Genomic DNA, 20,379 nt, shown 5'->3' on the forward strand with positions numbered 1-20,379 from the left:
TGTGACAAGATAGCTTAAATAAAATATCGTAGGTCAATAAAGAGAATGCAATATGACAAGACAAATAGCTGAGTGAGTTAAATATTATACAAAAGGAGTACATTTAAATTGAAAATAGAAGAAGAAGCTTAAGAAAGCTACAGGAAAAAGAAGAGGCTAATAGTCAGGCTAGCTCAGGGGCACACAACCATGAGCTAGCCTTGCATAAGATGAGATTGGATAAGCTGTACTTTTTAATTAACTACCAAAGTAGGGAAATTAGTGTGTCAAAGTAGTAAATACAACCAATGACAAAATATCATAGGTCAACAAAGAAAATACTAAATGAAAAGGCAAAATAGCTCAACAAGTCACAATGTACACACAAATTTGAGTACATTTAAATAAAAATGGAAAAGGTATCTTTAAAAGAGTTTTTATGAATACAAATCTGGATACAATAATGAACTTAAGTAAAAATCTAACAAATGAGTACAGGCGTTATTGAAGATTTCCTATGTCTGTCCTTGTTTTAGCTGAGCTGAAACAGATGTTAGTGAAAGTTCCTCTACATCTCCATAGGAGGCATCAAGTACTTATTCCCTCTGGGTTTTAAGCAGCTTACCAAGCTAGTCCATCTTATAGTTAGAGAACCTCTCACTGATATGATGATGGCTCGAAAATGCTGTGTTTGTATTCATTAAGCTGCTACAAGTTCAGGCTGCTGGTGGACCTCCTGTGATGCACTTTTTTTCTTTCTCTCATAGTTTGTGTTTTGTCCTGTTTATTATTTTTAGCCACTTTATGCTCTTTACTGAGCCGTGTCCTGTTAGAGGTCTCTTCCGGTTAAAAGGGAATTCTTTCTTCCCTTTGTTATCAAGTGGTTGCTCGGGCAGTATCTAACATTTTAGAGCTTACAGTGGGGCAAAAAAGTATTTAGTCAGCCACCGATTGTGCAAGTTCCCCCACTTAAAATGATGACAGAGGTCAGTAATTTGCACCACAGGTACACTTCAACTGTGAGAGACAGAATGTGAAAAAAAATCCATGAATTCACATGGTAGGATTTGTAAAGAATTTATTCGTAAATTAGGGTGGAAAATAAGTATTTGGTCACCTCAAACAAGGAAAATCTCTGGCTCTCACAGACCTGTAACGTCTTCTGTAAGAAGCTTTTCTGTCCCCCACTCGTTACCTGTATGAATGGCACCTTTTTGAACTCATCATCTGTATAAAAGACACCTGTCCACAGCCTCAGACTCCAAACTCCGCCATGGCCAAGACCAAAGAGCTTTCGAAGGACACCAGGAAAAGTATTGTAGCCCTGCACCAGACTGGGAAGAGTGAATCTACAATAGGCAAGCAGCTTGGTGTGAAAAATTCAACTGTGGGAGCAATCATCAGAAAATGGAAGACATACAAGACCACTGATAATCTCCCTCGATCTGGGGCTCCACGCAAGATCTCATCCCGTGGGGTCAAAATGATCATGAGAACGGTGAGCAAAGATCCCAGAACCACACGGGGGGACCTGGTGAATGACCTGCAGAGAGCTGGGACCAAAGTAACAAAGGTCACCATCAGTAACACACTACAACGGCAGGGAATCAAATCCCGCAGTGCCAGACGTGTTCCGCTGCTGAAGCCAGTGCATGTCCAGGCCCGTCTGAAGTTTGCCAGAGAGCACATGGATGATACATGATCATGTGGTCAGATGAAACCAAAGTAGAACTTTTTGGTATAAACTCAACTCGTCGTGTTTGGAGGAAGAAGAATACTGAGTTGCATCCCAAGAACACCATACCTACTGTGAAGCATGGGGGTGGAAACATCATGCTATGGGGCTGTTTTTCTGCCAAGGGGACAGGACGACTGATCCGTGTTAAGGACAGAATGAATGGGGCCATGTATCGTGAGATTTTGAGCCAAAACCTCCTTCCATCAGTGAGAACTTTGAAGATGAAACGAGGCTGGGTCTCCCAACATGACAATGATCCAAAACACACCGCCCGGGCAACAAAGGAGTGGCTCCGTAAGAAGCATTTGAAAGTCCTGGAGTGGCCTAGCCAGTCTCCAGACCTCAACCCCATAGAAAATCTGTGGCGGGAGTTGAAAGTCCGTGTTGCTCGGCGACAGCCCCAAAACATCACTGCTCTCGAGAAGATCTGCATGGAGGAATGGGCCAAAATACCAGCTACTGTGTGTGCAAACCTGGTAAAGACCTATAGTAAACGTTTGACCTCTGTTATTGCCAACAAAGGTTATGTTACAAAGTATTGAGTTGTATTTTTGTTATTGACCAAATACTTATTTTCCACCCTGATTTACGAATAAATTCTTTACAAATCCTACCATGTGGATTCATGGATTTTTTTTTTTTCACATTCTGTCTCTCACAGTTGAAGTGTACCTGTGGTGCAAATTACTGACCTCTGTCATCATTTTAGGTGGGGGAACTTGCACAATCGGTGGCTGACTAAATACTTTTTTGCCCCACTGTATATGTTAAAATGTGAAGAGCCTTGAGATGGCTGTTGTTTGCACTGACACGTGGAAAGACAATGAACTGACAAATGAATAAGTTGAAAACCTGTCGTTTTCTTTATCTCACCTGTTGTACAGAAAGGAAGCCATTTGTCAATCTGCGGATTCCACATGCTGTCAGGGATCAGCTCACGAAACTGATGAATAGTCACCCAGAGTTCTCCGGATGTGCAGTCACCACAGCAGCATTCATTCTTCAGACTTGTAAGTGAGACCTCAAAGTAAGAACGATAGATGGTAACCAGTCTGTTAGTGGAAAAAAGATTTTAGAATGCTTGATTTAAATCTTCATCTTGAATATACTGACAACAGTTTTGTTTTGTTTTTAATTCCTTGCAGTGTAAATTAGTCCTATAAGCAACTGCTGTTATCTAATTTCTAAGATTATTGTACAACATTACTTTTAGTATAGTGTAGTTTTAAGTGCTGGATTTTGCACAAAAACAATTCATTGAAATACAATAGCTTTGATTTACTGTATAGCGTACAAATGTTAGAGCCAAAGACACTTCCTGACATCGTCCTAGAGAAAAAAGAACTTGACAGGTTAGACAAAAACTGTATTGACTGAAGAATCTGTACAGGGATGGGAGATAAAGCATGTAGTTTATTGTACGGAAATGTTTTGTTTGTTTGTTTTTCTTTAGTGGGAAGACAAATATTGTTCATTTAACTTTTGAACAGCTGTCAGCTGGTAGCATTTATCAGGTACTGATAAATTCTTAATTATCTCAAGCTCCTCAGACCGAGGTCTTTAAGAGCACGGAAGTTATCAAAATCATCCAGCTTGGAATTTCTTCTTTAAGATGACAGAGTAAAAGCCAAAATATATTTTGAAAGAATTCCAGTGTGTAAAGTAAGCAAAGAGACATCTTCTGTCAGAGTCCTTTGGAAACAGGTACTATATGCAGATAAGATACACAGAAAATAACAGCTGTATGCGTGAAGAAAAAAAAATGCAGTGTTTGCTTCAATTAATGCTGCTGTCTTTACTCTCCCCACCAAACTGGAATTTTCAGCTGATTGGTATAGGTCTGGTCATGTCATGTTATGCCTTAGTGCTGTGTGACAGCCAATGACTGTTTTTATAACACAGCAGTAACCCAAAGCATACCTCAAAATCCAGCTGAACTTTAACAATCAATAGGAAAGGAAAAACCTGCTCAGTGAGCTGTTTTTGGCAGGCCTGGAGTACTTTTTTAAAAATTTAATTCCTTATTTAATGGTGAGTCGCACAAAATTCTCTCATGGATAAAAAACTGTAGCTATAGATAGAACAACAATACTTTTGTTAAGGAAACTGAAACAGACATGAGTTATATAAATGTTATAGAATGATATGTTGAGTGGCTATCAGGTAAATATGTTGTATTTACCTCTCCTCACACTTTTGTCTTTCTCTAGCCAATGGATATGAAGTGGTTGCTCTTGGGACTGGTAATTTTAATACAAAAGAGAGTATCTCATCGAACGGGAGGATTGTGCATGATTCACACGCAGTTGTCACAGCAAGAAGATCTCTTATGAGGTTTGTTGCAACCATGACCCATATTTTTTTATGTGTCATGTCACGTTATAGCAAATGGTTTTCTCCACTTTATACCATGATGGAAAAATGAAAGCAGTATTTTTTTTCCCATGCAAATTTGAAACCTGATTTTTAAAATACCCATTAGTTATATGTTGTAATGTTATATTATATGCATTGCAATGTAATAAAATATAATATAATCACTAATTACTTGTGATATTATGTCGTGGCTGAGTGATGTCAACAATATCAATATCATAATTTGTAACATTTTCTCAACAGTGGTAATCGATTGTTTTACTCCAATAAATATTTTGCACACTGTTTATCTAAATCTAATATTTTACAGCTATAGACTCTGGTTAAAAATATTTTTCATTTACCTTGTGGTTTTTGTAGATATAAATAGACCTCTAACGGTAATTGTTTGTCTAATGGAACATACTAAACCAAAGATGATTCATTCTAACCTCAGTACAACACAGCAGTTTAAGTGGATACATGTACACTTAACTCTCGTGTTCTTAAAATGTTGTAATGTACAAAGCACTTTGAGGGCTCAGAGTAGAAAAGCGCTATATAAGAACCAGTCCATTTACCATTTTCCTATTTATCAATGATGGTTATTTAGACACAGATGCAAGTCAATAATACCAGAGCTAATCTCTTAGCTCACTTCACTTGTCTTTACCACTTTTTTGCTGTTTAATAAAAAACTAACTTTATTAAAAAAAATAAAAAGCCCAAAAGTGTTTTACACTAGCTTATACTGTTCAACCAGCAAATCCAGAGTATACTTTTGGTCCCCAACTTACAATGTGCGTGTAGATTGTAGATGATGTTCGTTAATACATCCATCCATACATCAGTCTTCTTCTAATTAGCTGAAGCCAGGTCACGGGCTGCAGCCTAAGCAGAGAAGCCCAGACCTCCTCCTCCACACCCACCTCCTCATTCTTGTCTGGGGTAACACCAAGCATTCCTTGGAGCCAATTTAACTTCTTCAACTGGCTCCTTTTGATGTGGAGGAGTAGCGGCTCTACTCTGAGCCCCTCCTGGATGGCTGAACTCCTCTCTCTAAGGGAGAGGCCAGTCACCCTTCGGAGAACGCTAATTTCCATGTCCTGGTCGCTAGTTTTGGACATCCACCCCTACAGCGCCTCCTGCAAGTGGTGGGCCTACAGGAGGGGGGCCCATGTCCCTTTTTCAGGCTGCACCCGACCCGGCCCCATGGTCTAAGGCCCGGCCACCAGTCGCTCACCCTCTGGCACCCTCCCCAGATCTGTAACCCTGAGTGAACTCTTTCCTGGGTCTTCTCCTCCTGGGGTTTTTTGAATCACTCTTTGTCTAATCCCTCACCCAGGATTTGCCATGGGAGACCCGCTGATAGGTAAGATAACATAGCCCCTGGGATCCCTGGGACTTTGCTCCACCACGATAAAGTAGCGATTCATGGAAGGTCATTAACCCTTTAAAGCCGGTCGGAGTGGGCACGCTCTGTTTTGCGTAACTAGTTTTAAAGCACTATAGAACCGGAACCACGTAAGCTAGCACAATAATTTTTTTTGCATATGAAACCGGAGGAGTTGTACTTACATCTTATGCCATCAGCTTGTCCTAAGTCACGGTTTCCTTCCACATGCAGCTTTGCAAAAATTGCATAAAAAGCACTTGCAGCAACAAGCTCCAGAAACAGGCTTTGCCGATCCGATCAGCTGTTCATAACACTTCCTATGTTGGAATAGACGTCAGGGCGAACTATCACATGGCCGCCACTACTTGCCCGAAACCGGAAGTGACGTCATTTTCGTGGAAAATTTTATTTTTTACCTTCGGGGCCTTATAAGCCTATACTGGTGTTTTTATAAGTCATGTTTGACTTTATGCTTTTCTGAATAGTTTCTGTGATGCTTAGAACTCAAATTGCACTGCTGGAAATAGTTTATTTTGGTGCACATGCTGGGTTTTTTTTTTTTTTGGTTTTTTTTTTTGCAAATTTGCATTATAATATTTATTTTCGTTTTTCCTGCAGTATATAAAAAATCGGTGTATCTCAAAAATAAAACTATGAAGACACTCAAAATAAATTTCCTCTTGTTGGAAACTATTTTGTGCTTACAGTTTTGAGGGATAAATCTTAAATTTCTCTAACTAGAAATATATGTAAAAAGACACAAAAAAACAAAACAATTTTCGATTTTTTTGTAGTGTATTGCACTTTTTTGTAATTTATGTAGTTGCTATGGACTTAATGCATACATATTATTAAAATGTGGGCTATAATGGTTGTATTGATGTATAGCAATTGAAATGCTCCCAGAAATGGGACTGCAGCATGTAAAATATAACGATAAGCTCTGGCAGACTTGGTTCTATGGTAGGTCTTAAAGGGTTAATCATGTTCATTAATACAATCAAATATAATCATTCCCTTTTTTAAGGTTTCATTTGTGTGTCCTGACCTACTTTGGTATAGGCTGATTGCAAATGTTTTCAGTTAATGTTTTGTCCACTAAAATTCTAGCAGACTTTTAATTTGAAATCGTTATCATGTCTGAATATATAGAGATTAATGACTATCATGTATAAAGAGCTTATGTGCAAATGTGTCTGACAATGGCTGGCTTTATTTCCTGTTTAAATGTTAAGAGATCTCTGAAAGCAATGTTTTGAGGTCTGCGGGCTGTTGCTTGTGTATTTCTTTGTCTTTTGGAGACCTTAAAGTAAGCTAACTGCAGCAAACCTCACATTATGCTCAAATGGGTCAGTATAGTAGCTTTAACTTCAAGATTTAGTGATATTGCAGATTTTCACTTTTAAAAAATGTTACTACATAGATCTATGGCCACTTTGCACAGAATAAGTAATATCTCCTTGTTGGCAGGTTCCTGTACCGGCACCTGCTGATGTTTTTCAGCAAAAATGCAAATCTCACTCAGAAGTCAATCTTCCAGCAAAGCAGCAGCAGCAGCTTCCTCAGCCTGAAGAGTGGTATAACTCTTCACCTCTATGTCAACCAACTGCCAAAGGGTGCTGCGCAGATCCCTTCCAAACTGTAAGTGCTTATCAGCTTAACCCCACAGAAGTTCATTTCCTTTAACGCCTCTTCTCTCTCGCTTTTGAAAACAGGTGAACAAAAATATGTTACCTACATTTTAGCAGATTTTTTTTGCTTCTTACCCATCTTTGTAGTAATGACTGAAACACATAGCATGAACCTGAAATGGTTTACACAGGCTCTGGCATAATAATGACCTTTTTAATATTGGCTTACTCATCTCACTCAGTTTAGCAGTTTACTCATACTCAGTTTAATATAGGAAAAATACCAATACATAATTAACACTGTGTCAGGTGCAGTGCTTTTCCAGCCAGAGGCTGCAGTTATGTCATATTTGACCTGGTCCTGATAATAGCAGTGATTTAATGGACTGAAAGAGGAACATATACGGCCCAAGTCTAATGGCTGTATGGAAATCTCATACTAAAAGATTTGTTATACTTAGGAGGCAGAGTTTAGTTTTGAAACGTGACTAAAAAAATAAAGTTTATTATATATAACATTATTTTGATGATGTAGATAAGAATCTGTTCACATGAACCATTTCTGAAAACTCACAGGCAAGAACTTATTTTCATAAATCTTAAATCAGAAGTGTCCAACTCCAGGCCTTAGGGACTGGTGTTCTGCGGATTTTAGATATTATGCTGGGTCAACACACCTGAATCAATGATTATTTCATTACCAGGCCCCTGGAGAACTTCAAGACATGTTGAGGAGGTAATTTAGCCATTTAAATCAGCTGTGTTGGATCAAGGACACATTTTAAAAACTCCAGGACACCCTCTCTTGAGGCCTAGAGTTGGACACCTCTGTCTTAAATGGTTATAGAGTAATAATACATTTTGATCAGTCCACAGGTGAAAATTATTTTAAGAGGTAAAAAAAAAACCCAATCACGTCACATCAATCAAGTTTTTGCTCTTGTCACCCCACATTTATTGCTTCTTGATGTATTACTATTTGTTTTTGTTTAATGTGGATGAATGGAGACAAATGTTAGTGGGTAGTGCGCTCGCTGTTAACATATCCCCACTGATTGTACTCCCCTACTATCCTATTGTGCTTTTTCATAAATGTATGTGGTTCTGGGTTGTTAAACTCCCCGAATACCAGAATCTTTATGCACATGCACCATCCCGGTAAACTGTCAGAAAACAAGACTTGGATCTATTTCTTCAACAGTGCTGAGCAGAAAATGCTAAAAAAAAAAAAAAAGGCATGAACTTTAATAGTTGACTGAGTGTTTCTAGTTAAAGCACATTAACATGTATCTGTATGAGGTTGGATGATGATCAAATCCCAGTTTTTTATCAATTTGTGCTATTGACAGTGCAGTTGGCAGCAGATTGATGCAGCAAAAGCAGTACAGCTCTGAGACATGTATGCTTAGCTCAAAGTCTAACACACATTTTCCACTAAAATACCTGAAACTCACTTCGTGTTACCACATTTGATTGAACCTCCCACATATTTATGCCTCTCCACCCACCAAAACGCAAAACAAAGATGAGCAAAGCAAATTTCGGGGGTGCTTTTCATTATGGTAACATGTCTGCTCACTTTCCTCACTCACTCTAATTCTTGCTTCTTAGTTTACACTGGCAAAATTATAAAAGAGAGAAATGTGAAGCTGACATACCTTGATATCATACCATATACTGATAAATCAGTTTTAAACAATCCAGTCTTTAAGTGATGACGTGATGAATCCTGCTTCCGTGCCCAAACTACTCCACGTTTAATAAGGCTTTTGTGTTTTTTACGTTTTCATGCTTTGTATCTTGTTCTTTTTGATCTCAACAAGCCCCTAAAAACAGTCACCGATCACTGTCGGCCTCTCTGTTTTTATTACCGCTAATCATTTTAAAGCTCACTTTTTAAAACCTTACGATGTAACTACAGACCAGCCCATGCAGCAGTATATTAATAACTAACCTTGTATTATGGATGGATTATCTCAGTTGTTCTCCCGACTGAAGTTCGGTCTGTTCGGTGTGGTCAGCATCCTGCCATGTGACTGCATTTGTCCCGAACCTTCAGCAACCATCACGTTAACTTTTATGGAGTGGAAAAAATTTGGCATTCATCCTTCAGCTTCACTGTTTATATTATGCTAACATAGCTGTGTCGCTAGCGATCACGTAGCACATCATTATATAACCCTACAAACGTCACTGCTGTCTACTTTCCTGTCTTCATTTATGTCGGAAATGATAGCAGAGCTGTACATCTTAATTTGATTCGGAAATCCCTCAGTGAGAACATGGTATATTATATTTAGATGGAATCTAGCAAGCTAACGTCCTGCTAACTTCTAACTCCGTTAAATTTCATAAATTTGGTTTTCATGGATGCCTGGATGTTAAATGTAATTGTTACACCTGGTAGAGCAGCAACGCTGATCATTTTATTACAGATGAAAGGATTTAGACAGTTTTTAACTCTGTGATGCCGCAGTGATCGTGTGACTTAGGGACCTGCAGCGAAGTTTGGGCCCACACAGGGCTAATGACGTCAGACTTAAAGACTGGATATTAGTTACTTGTGAGATAAACGGATGTCATTAAGTCACAAGAGAGGACACTAGGAAGCATAGGTTAGCATAACAAAAGGCACCCAAGATAATACCAGAGTGTGTGAGTGCAGCTTGCATTGGTTTTTGGAATGCGGCTGAAACGTGGTCCATGAAGAACCTGATGTCAGCTATCTGTGAGTGATGTTGGTTAAGAGTTAAATTAATTGGAACTTCAGTTTAAACAGTTCGGGTTATAGAAGTTTGAATAACATCTTGAAAGATATATCTCTAAATAATATCTCTAAAGATATTATTCAAGGTCAGAAATATTTTTCTCACCTTTCTGCTTAATTTGCAGGCGCCTGAACCCACTCTCCATGTCAGCATGGCAAGTTAACAACGAGATCAGCCTACACCTGTCTGTGGAGGGCAAGGTGTTGTTTAATTTCTTTTATCTGCTGAACACCTAAATGATTCACCTGTACCTGTGTTGATGCATAAGTATAAAGGTGTACTTTCTTTTAAAGGTGTTCTCGGTTTTCTCATCACTCCTTGATCAATCTAACTCCAAAGTTGTCAGCATGTCCACAACAGACAAGATCACTCAGTGGCAGGTCCTTGGATACCAGGGAGCCTTGCTTAGCCACTTTATCGAGCCCATCTATGTCCACAGCATCCTCATAGGCAAGTAATAAAATCAGTCATGCTCCTTAAGGGTAGTTGGGAATCACCCTGTATTTGTTACCTTTTCCAAAATATGAGGAGGTAGCAAATGAGAGACCCTGTTTTTTTTTGTTTTGTTTTTTCTTATTTTTATTTATTTATTTTTTATCATTATGCAAAAGTGCATCACCACCAAGTCCAAATACACCAGTAGAATCACTACTGCCGTTAATAGTGATATGAACACAGTTCTTGTGCTTTTGTCATTTCACAAAGTTTTTACAAAGCACTAGTCTCTCACACAGTCCCAATTTAAAATGGAATAGAGCAAGCATCTTAAAGATTCATTTCATTTCAGGGCTGGGAGGACTCTATTAGGGTGTACTTCACATCATAAAAAGATAGGACAAATTGTTTTTCCAAGACAGATCTTAGTGTAGTACCTGCTGTCATTTAAAAGTACAGTGGAACCCCGACTTACGAAATTAATTCGTTCCTGAGGGTCTTTCGTAAGTCGAAAATTTTCCTAAGTCGAAGCACCCATTGCGCGTTTTGAGTGAGGCGATGCTGAACGATAGGCTAATTGCTAACTAGAACAACAATACGTCGTTCAAGTGGAACAGCGAAGCTCAAGTACAGAAGCCAAGGGGTTGTCACACGATTCAGAAGGCATTGTGGGCATTGTAGGCTCAGCCAATCAGAGCCAGCGGATTTCGTTACGCTGGCATTTTTCCGTAACACAGGCAGAAATATTGCCATTCAGTGCCTTCGTAGCTTGAATTTTTCGTGAAACCGGGTATTCGTAAGTCGGGGTTCCACTGTATGTGGCAAAGAAACAAACTGATGGCTCTACATTTCATACTCATACAATTCCTTCTGTAACTTTGTGTAACCCTACATAAGATCAATGTATGCACCTGCTTTTAGGCAGGTGAAAAACAGTTGACAAATTCCCCAAGTTGTCCTTTTGACAATGTATCACTATGTCACAGTAGTGTATCCTCAAGTTTCCAAGTTATTTTTACAAAGGTAAAGTAATAATTTTCTTCCTTCCTCTCCTTTTTCATAATCATAATGACTTTGACCACATTGATTCAGTCTGTAAGGGATGGGGAAACTCCAAAATGAGTTATACTCTATATTTGCAGCAAACAAAGTCAAACACCTTCACAATTGCAGATTGCAGCAAGATTAGTCATAAAAAAAATGATACCACTAACTGAAGGAAACTACATATGATTCTGTGTCTTGTAACTTTAAATCAACCTTGCAGGTGACTCTGACTGTAGTGAAATTCGTGGCATGGAGATGTCTGTCAGCCAGCGTGTAGAGGGCATCACCTCCAAGCTGCCCATGTTCTATTGCATGATGAGGCCTCACATTAGCCTGGTGCCATCTGCGGCTTCCAGTCATGCAGGCGGTAACCAGCTGACCTACGGTATCAACTGGAGCGAGGGAGACAGCTCCCTGGAGGTTGTGGATGGTCTGGAGGGCAAGACCATAGAGGAGTAAGAATCACTGTATAGGAAGTTGGGAGAATTGAGGGGTTTTGGGGTTTGATACTTATTTTTATATGCTTTATTTTAGTTATACTTTTAAAATGAAGCATCTTAAAATAATACGCTACCAGTGAAAAGTTTGGACACACCTTCTCATTTAATGGTTTTTCTCTATTTATGCTACTTTCTAGATTGTAGATATAGACATCAAATATATAAAACAAGATATATGGAATTGTGTAGCAAAGAAAGAAATCATGAATAACTCTGAGTATATGTGATATTTTAGATTACTGAAAGTAGCCACCCTTTGCTTTGTTGACAGTGCTGCAAACCCTTGGCCTGTTAGTGAGCTTCATGATGTGGTCACCTGAAATAGTTTTCGCTTCAGAAGTTTTCCTTGCCAGGATTAATTTGTGTAATTTCTTGCCGTCTTAATGGGTTTGGGACCATCAGTTGTGTTGGGCAGAAGTCAGGTTGGTACAAAGTGAACAGCCCTATTTGATAACTGTTATAATTTCATATTATGGCAAGAACCAATCAGCTAAATACGCATTTGATTTACAGGTACAACATATTTATGACCACAATTTGAGCCCATACAATCCATCATTACTTTAAGAACTGAAGGTTAGTCAGTCTGGAAAATTGCAAAAACTTTGAATGTGTCCCCAAGTGCAGCTGCAAAAACCATCAAGTGCTATGATGAAACTAGCTAACATGAGGACTGTCCCAGGAAAGGAAGACCAAGAGTCACCTCTGCTGCTGTGGATAAATTCATCCGCGTCACCAGCCTCAGAAACCACAGCACCTCAGATGAGAGCCCAGATAAATGCCAGTAGCAGACACATCTCTACATCAACTGTTCAGAGGAGACTGCACGAATCAGGTCTTTGTAGTAAAAATGCTGCTAAGAAACCATTACTAAGAAAAAGTAATAACAGATATGTTTGGGCCAAGAAACGCATGGACCAGTGAAATCTGTGCTTTGGTCTGATGAGCCCAAATTTGAGATCTTTGGGTCCAACCGCTGTGTCTTTGTGCGACGCAGAAAAGGTGAACGGATGGTTTCCAAATGCATGGTTCCCACTGCGGAGCATGCTGGAACAGGTGTCAATGTGTGGGGGTGCTTTGCTAGTGACACTGTTGGGGATTTATTCAAAATTGAAGTCACACTAGTTGTACCATAATTTATTTTTCAACAGGAAAATGACTCCAAACACACCGCCAGGCTGTGTAAGAGCTATTTGACCAAGAAGGAGAGTGATGGAGTGCTGCACCAGATGGCCTGGCCTCCATAGTCACCTGACCTAAACTCAATCGAGATGGTTTGGCATCAGATGGACCACAGAGTGAAGGCAAAAATGCCCAACAAGTTCTTGTGACCTCTGGGAACTCCTTCAAGACTATTGAAAAGCCATTTTAGTTGACTACCTCATGAAGCTCATCAAGAGAATGCCAAGAGTGTGCAAAGCAGTAATCAAAGCAAAGGATGGCTATTTTGAAGAATCTAAAATATAAAACATGTTTTGAGTCTACATGTGTTTTGTGGACTTGGAGAAGGCATTCGACAGTGTCCCTCAGGTGGTCCTGTGGGGGGTGCTCCGGGAGTATGGGGTGTCATTGCTACGGGCCATTCAGTCCTTATACGACCATTACAAGAGCTTGTTCTGCATAGCCGGCAATAAGTTGGACTCATTCCTGGTGGGTGATGGGCTCCGCCAGGGCTGCCCTTTGTCAATGATTCTGTTCATAATTTTTATGGACAGAATTTCTAGGCGTAGCCAAGTGGCGGAAGGCTTTCACTTTGGTGGTCTCAGGATCTCATCTCTGCTTTTCACAGATGATGTGGTCCTGTTGGCTTCATCAGGTGATGGCCTCCAGTTCGCCTTGGAACGCTTCGCAGCCGAGTGTGAAGCAGTGGGAATGAGAATCACCACCTCCAAATCTGAGGCCACGGTCCTCAGCCGGAAAAAGGTGGAGTGCCCACTCCGGGTCAGGGACGAGACTGCCCCAAATGGAGGAGTTTAAGTACCTCGGGGTCTTGTTCACGAGTGATGGGAAAAGGGAGCGGGAGATCGACAGATGGATTGGTGCAGTGGCTGCATTGATGCGGCGCTATACCGGTCTGTTGTGGTGAAGAGAGAGCTGAGCGTAAAAGCAAAGCTCTCAATTTACCGGTCGATCTACGCCTCTACCCTCACCTATGGTCACGAGCTGTGGGTAGTGACCGAAAGAACAACATCGCGACTACAAGCGGCGGAAATGGGTTTCCTCCCAAGGATGGCTGGCCTCTCCCTTAGAGATAGGGTGAGAACCCAGTCCTTGGAAATGCCTGCACTTTCTATCACCTCGGAGTACTACACACCACAGGAAATGGTGGGCTTTAAAAAGACAAATCATAGAGTGAAGAAGACCTGGAAGAAGGAGAAGAAATCCATTGCAGATGACTTTCACCTCAATGACACCTGCAGCTCTGACTTTGGCTCCAGGACACGTGGCCGAGGCCTCAAACAGGAGAATGATGAAGACCAAGAAGTAAAGAAGGAGGAGAAGGTGGTGACGCATGAAATCCACCTGCTGTCTGGCGACATCAGGATGACAGAAATGGACATAAGCGACAATGAGGAATTTACCCCTCCTGAGCATGCTGTAATTGAGGAGGATGAGGCAGAGCAGGAACTGCAGAAGCAGAGGAAGCTGAAGCAAATGCAGCTCCTGAAAGACTCTGGGGAGAAAGTGGCAGAGCAGGTTAAGAACCTTGTTAAAAATGACAACGAAGACCATCCTGACAAGAGGAACAACTTTTTTATTTTTTTAATGCTACCTCAGAGTTTTGCAGAATCCTGGGTGATATCCCAACATGCGGACTGTCAGGCAACAGAGGACCAGGAAGACATTATGGACTTTGAACAGGAGGAGGAAAAAGATGATGCTGGAGGTTAAGACTCTTGATATGAGAATGTTGGATGGAGTTAACCTGGATCACGAGCAAAATCAACCAGATTTTGCCACAGCCTGTGCCACCATTTTGGACGAGGAGCCCATCGTCAACTCTGGCCTCGTTGCTGCACTGTTGCTGTGCAAAAATAAGGGTTTGTTGGACACTCAAGTGCAGAAAGTAGCACGTGTCAAAGCACCAAAGGGTGCCCTGCCCAATGGTGACTAGTGCATTGAGGACAAGATGGGCTTTGATGACAAGTACAGCCGCAGAGAAGAATACAGAGGTTTCATGCAAGACTTCAAGGAGGATGGCTGCAAGCCTGACGTCAAGATTGAGTACGTGGAGGAGTCTGGGCAGAAACTCACTCCAAAAGAAGCTTTTAGGCAGCTCTCCATCTATTCAACGGAAAGGGGTCTGGAAAAATGAAGACCGAGAGGAGGATGAAAAAGCTGGAGGTAGAGGCGTTGCTGAAGAAGATGAGCAGCAGCGATACCCCTCTGGGAACTGTGGCTTTACTGCAGGAGAGACAAAAATCCCAGAAAACACCATCTATTGTGCTTGGAAACAGTATGAATGCAAACACAATTACTAAATAAGCATGAGGGGAGAAGTGTATTATAATTGTGTATAATTAACGTAGAAACATTCATGTGCATAGATAAAATACACCACACATATACACATCTTTTAATTAATGTCTATGATTTAATGTCCTAGTTTTTTGAAGCTGCAATGTTGTGTTTTTAATTGTTCAATAAAATCAGTACAATTCAGAAGGGGAAAAAAAAGAGAGAGAGGGTGATTCGGCCATTTGGGAGGGGCTCAGAGTAAAGCCATTGCTCCGCCACATCGAAAGGAGCCAGTTGAGGTGGTTTGGGCATCTGACAAGGATGCCCCCTGGGCGAGGTTTTCTGGGCATGTCCCACCGGGAGGAGGCCCCAGGGCAGACCCAGGACACGCCGGAGAGATTATATCTCTCGGCTGGCCTGGGAACACTTTGGTGTTCCCCCAGATAAGCTGGAGGAGGTGGCTGGGGAGAGGGAGGTCTGGGCTTCTCTGCTTGGCCTGCTGCCCCTGAGACCCGGCCCCGGATAAGCAGAAGAAAATGGATGGATGGATGGATGTTTTGAGTTATTTTATGCTTTTTTTGTTTTACATAATTCCATGTGTTCATATGTAGTTTTAATGCCTTCAGTGAGAATCTACAATGTAAATAGTCATGAAAATAAAGAAAAACCATTAAATGAGAATGTGTGTCCAAACCTTTGACTGGTGGTGTATACCCTAAATAATATACGAGAAATGACTAATTGAAAGATCAGATTATTGTAAGGTTTTTACTAGACCACTTGGAAATGTAATTAACATGTTACCAGATATATTGAGAACTATAGGCAGTATCCTTTTTTGACTCAACTCGGGCTGTATTAGAACATCATAACTAGAGTTTCAGACTCATTTATTTATTTGGTGTTTAGCTCTCCCTTTAAGAGTGGATCTGCCCTAGCAAGCCGTCTGTGCAAAGCAGCGATGATGCACCGCTTCAGGTTGGTGGCCAAAGAGGCTCAGAGGACGGACCTGCTGGCCACAAGTACCTACAGAGAAGCCAAGGTAAACTCAGCACCTTCTTCTGTGTAATCTGAAACTTTATTTTAGCAATGTAAACTGCTGTACACTGATCCAATAGAAAGCAAATGCTGTTAAACACGTTAAAATAACCACCACACAAGCTTATTGTATTTTCTGCTTTTTTAAATGACCGTTTCCTGACTTGCTGAGTTGTTGTTTTAAAAAGAACCCCAAGCTGTTATTCATACTATATATTTTTTGGGTCACTGAAGATGATGGCAAAGCCATACCAGGAAGCCAAGAATGTGCTGCGGGCGTACCTGTTGCAGAAGGGCTTTGGTTCCTGGCAAGACAAGGTTTTGGTTAGTGATAACTTCAGCATGTGAATAATGTTACAACATTAAAGAAGAATGTTGATCAATAATCAGTTGTGTTCAAAACGTTCAGCCTACTTTTCATTTGCACCACTTGCTGCATGTTGGTTTCAGAATTTGTTTTTTCAAAATACGTTTAAAGATTTGTAGAAAATAATTTGAAAGCACCCAACATAGAATATTGCACCACAACTGGTCTTTAGTTTTGCTTCTTTCAGTTAATACATGTACTGTATATTAAGTACATTCTTTCTTTATTAACATTTTCACTGGTTCATATACTGTATCTTTTGTGATGGAAATGGCCATAGAGCTTAGGACAGAAAAAAATAAAAGTATGTCAGCCAAAGCTCATATCTATTTTATTTGCCACTTGTATTTTTTATGGTGAATTTTCTGTTGGAGTCAAATTGTTACTTACATTTGTAAGTCTTAGTTCAAGCAGCATGATCAAAGACATTCCTTTGTTTCTCACCCCCTCCCCAGACTGTTAAACGGTGGGGGAGGCTGTAGTGTTTTATTATGGGACATCCTATGTGAAGGTTCTCTTTTCTTGTTTAGTAAGCTTCCTGCTTTTAGGACCCTTTTGTCGGCAGGAGTTCACACAAACGCACTCACATGCATACAGACATGCACATTCTCACACATGCATACACACATACAGTGGGGCAAAAAAGTATTTAGTCAGCCACCGATTGTGCAAGTTCCCCCACTTAAAATGACAGAGGTCAGGGATTTGCACCAGAGGTACACTTCAACTGTGAGAGACAGAATGTGGAAAAAAAAATCCATGAATCCACATAGTAGGATTTGTAAAGAATTTATTCGTAAATCAGGGTGGAAAATAAGTATTTGGTCACCTCAAACAAGGAAAACCTCTGGCTCTCACAGACCTGTAACGTCTTCTGTAAGAAGCTTTTCTGTCCCCCACTCGTTACCTGTATGAATGGCACCTTTTTGAACTCATCATCTGTATAAAAGACACCTGTCCACAGCCTCAAACAGTCAGACTCCAAACTCCGCCATGGCCAAGACCAAAGAGCTTTCGAAGGACACCAGGAAAAGTATTGTAGACCTGCACCAGACTGGGAAGAGTGAATCTACAATAGGCAAGCAGCTTGGTGTGAAAAAATCAACTGTGGGAGCAATCATCAGAAAATGGAAGACATACAAGACCACTGATAATCTCCCTCGATCTGGGGCTCCACGCAAGATCTCATCCCGTGGGGTCAAAATGATCATGAGAACGGTGAGCAAAGATCCCAGAACCACACGGGGGGACCTGGTGAATGACCTGCAGAGAGCTGGGACCAAAGTAACAAAGGTCACCATCAGTAACACACTACAACGGCAGGGAATCAAATCCCGCAGTGCCAGACGTGTTCCGCTGCTGAAGCCAGTGCATGTCCAGGCCCGTCTGAAGTTTGCCAGAGAGCACATGGATGATACAGCAGAGGATTGGGAGAATGTCATGTGGTCAGATGAAACCAAAGTAGAACTTTTTGGTATAAACTCAACTCGTCGTGTTTGGAGGAAGAAGAATACTGAGTTGCATCCCAAGAACACCATACCTACTGTGAAGCATGGGGGTGGAAACATCATGCTATGGGGCTGTTTTTCTGCCAAGGGGACAGGACGACTGATCCGTGTTAAGGACAGAATGAATGGGGCCATGTATCGTGAGATTTTGAGCCAAAACCTCCTTCCATCAGTGAGAACTTTGAAGATGAAACGAGGCTGGGTCTCCCAACATGACAATGATCCAAAACACACCGCCCGGGCAACAAAGGAGTGGCTCCGTAAGAAGCATTTGAAAGTCCTGGAGTGGCCTAGCCAGTCTCCAGACCTCAACCCCATAGAAAATCTGTGGCGGGAGTTGAAAGTCCGTGTTGCTCGGCGACAGCCCCAAAACATCACTGCTCTCAAGAAGATCTGCATGGAGGAATGGGCCAAAATACCAGCTACTGTGTGTGCAAACCTGGTAAAGACCTATAGTAAACGTTTGACCTCTGTTATTGCCAAAGGTTATGTTACAAAGTATTGAGTTGTATTTTTGTTATTGACCAAATACTTATTTTCCACCCTGATTTACGAATAAATTCTTTACAAATCCTACCATGTGGATTCATGGATTTTTTTTTTTTTCCACATTCTGTCTCTCACAGTTGAAGTGTACCTGTGGTGCAAATTACTGACCTCTGTCATCATTTTAGGTGGGGGAACTTGCACAATCGGTGGCTGACTAAATACTTTTTTGCCCCACTGTATATACACACACGTGGCTACACGTGCACACATACACACACATGGTGCCTTATCTTACTTGCTAGCAAGTAAAAAACGGTTAAAGATGTTCGTCTTGCTTCCTTGTTGTTAACGGGAATGAGTTTCTAAACCAGCGGGGCCTGTGGAAGCGCAGACCCAACATTTTCTTTCTTTTTTTTTTTTTTTTTTTTTTTTTTTTTAATTTCTGGTTGTGAATTAGGCACGGAATAGCTAAACAGAAGGTGTTACTGACCACAAAGCCAGTTTTGTAAGGGCAACCACCAGCTTCTATGTCTACCCTTACTGTGGGACATCATGGGTGCACATGGCACCAGACATGCGTGGTTTTGCTAGTTCTGATATATGACCAAAACCTCAGATTGCTTGGCTCTCATGTTTTTGTGCTAAGCAATCAAGCCGCTTTAAAGGAAAGATCTACATTTGATTCAATAACATAATAGTAAATGGGCTGGTTTTTATATAGTGCTTTCTTACTCGAGCACTCAAAGTAAAAGTAATTTTCAGCTTCTTTTTTTTCATAATTGTTGAAATTCTAAATCATTGCTGAGGTGCATGTTGGATAGCTCTTTATTTAATTATTTATAAAAAAATCACCAAGCTTTCACTAAGACTTTAGAGCAAAGTTCAAGATAAACCTAGTAAGTGATTTGTTGTCATAACTGAATATTAAATCTATAAGGTTGTGGATATGTAGCAACACATAGCAATATAATGGGCAAATATTGGCCACTTAGACAAATGTTGATAATTAGATATATAAACTCATTGAGTACAGCTTTTCAAGTAGATCATACTTGTCAGAGAGGTTTTTTTTGGGTCAGTTTTGGTGGCTCAACTGCTCCGTCTGCACTGCTCCCAAGTGGAGTACCACAAGGTTCTATTCTGAGTCCGATTCATTTCGTTTTATATTTAGTTCTTGTAGGATCAGTCCCAAAAAGATATGGCATCTCATCCACTTCTACGCTGATGGTTCCCAAATCTATTTGCCCCTGAAAGGAAATGATAGCAACTCATTAAGTCTTTTGTATTTTGATGACATTAAAGGCTGAACGGCTTTAATGTTTCTAAATTTGTTGAGATTTGTCTGGTGATCAGGTACTTCTCCATGTTCCAAAGACCAGACTTAAGAACAGGGGCGAGCTAGTAAAATATAACCTAATCTATGGAACAATTTGCCTCCACATATTAGGCTAATCCTCACTTTGCAGATATTTAAAGTAGAGATGGACCGATCCGATATTACGTATCGGTATCGGTCCGATACTGACCTAAATTACTGGATCGGATATCGGAGAAAAATAAAAAATGTAATCCGATCCATTAAATATCACGAAAGCACCTCACAAAACTTGCAACACGCCGTAACTCACCTCAGAACGTTAGCACGTCGGAGCAGTATGCATCACGTGAT

General features: G+C 40.7%; 1 protein-coding gene and 1 pseudogene across 3 annotated transcripts in view; both read left to right on the forward strand.

Moving 5' to 3' along the window:
- adad1 (adenosine deaminase domain containing 1 (testis-specific)) overlaps positions 1-17,019 on the forward strand; it is a 21,825-nt gene extending 4,806 nt beyond the window's left edge. For both annotated transcript variants that reach the window (XM_080901256.1, XM_080901257.1), the window contains exons 6-13: positions 2,602-2,727; positions 3,928-4,051; positions 6,939-7,109; positions 9,992-10,067; positions 10,161-10,317; positions 11,570-11,804; positions 16,218-16,350; positions 16,581-17,019. In XM_080901256.1, coding sequence (XP_080757382.1) covers positions 2,602-2,727; positions 3,928-4,051; positions 6,939-7,109; positions 9,992-10,067; positions 10,161-10,317; positions 11,570-11,804; positions 16,218-16,350; positions 16,581-16,694 — 1,136 coding nt within the window. In that variant the 3' untranslated portion in view covers positions 16,695-17,019. The remainder of the gene's footprint in view (positions 1-2,601; positions 2,728-3,927; positions 4,052-6,938; positions 7,110-9,991; positions 10,068-10,160; positions 10,318-11,569; positions 11,805-16,217; positions 16,351-16,580) is intronic.
- On the forward strand, positions 13,799-15,464 carry LOC308408851 (U4/U6.U5 tri-snRNP-associated protein 1-like; annotated as a pseudogene). The gene has a single exon. The product of its transcript is annotated as a U4/U6.U5 tri-snRNP-associated protein 1-like (transcript).
- Positions 17,020-20,379: the final 3,360 nt, after the last annotated feature.

The sequence above is a fragment of the Rhamphochromis sp. 'chilingali' genome (genome assembly GCF_963969265.1).
Source record: "Rhamphochromis sp. 'chilingali' genome assembly, chromosome: 13".
Taxonomy (NCBI): Eukaryota; Metazoa; Chordata; class Actinopteri; order Cichliformes; family Cichlidae; genus Rhamphochromis; species Rhamphochromis sp. 'chilingali'.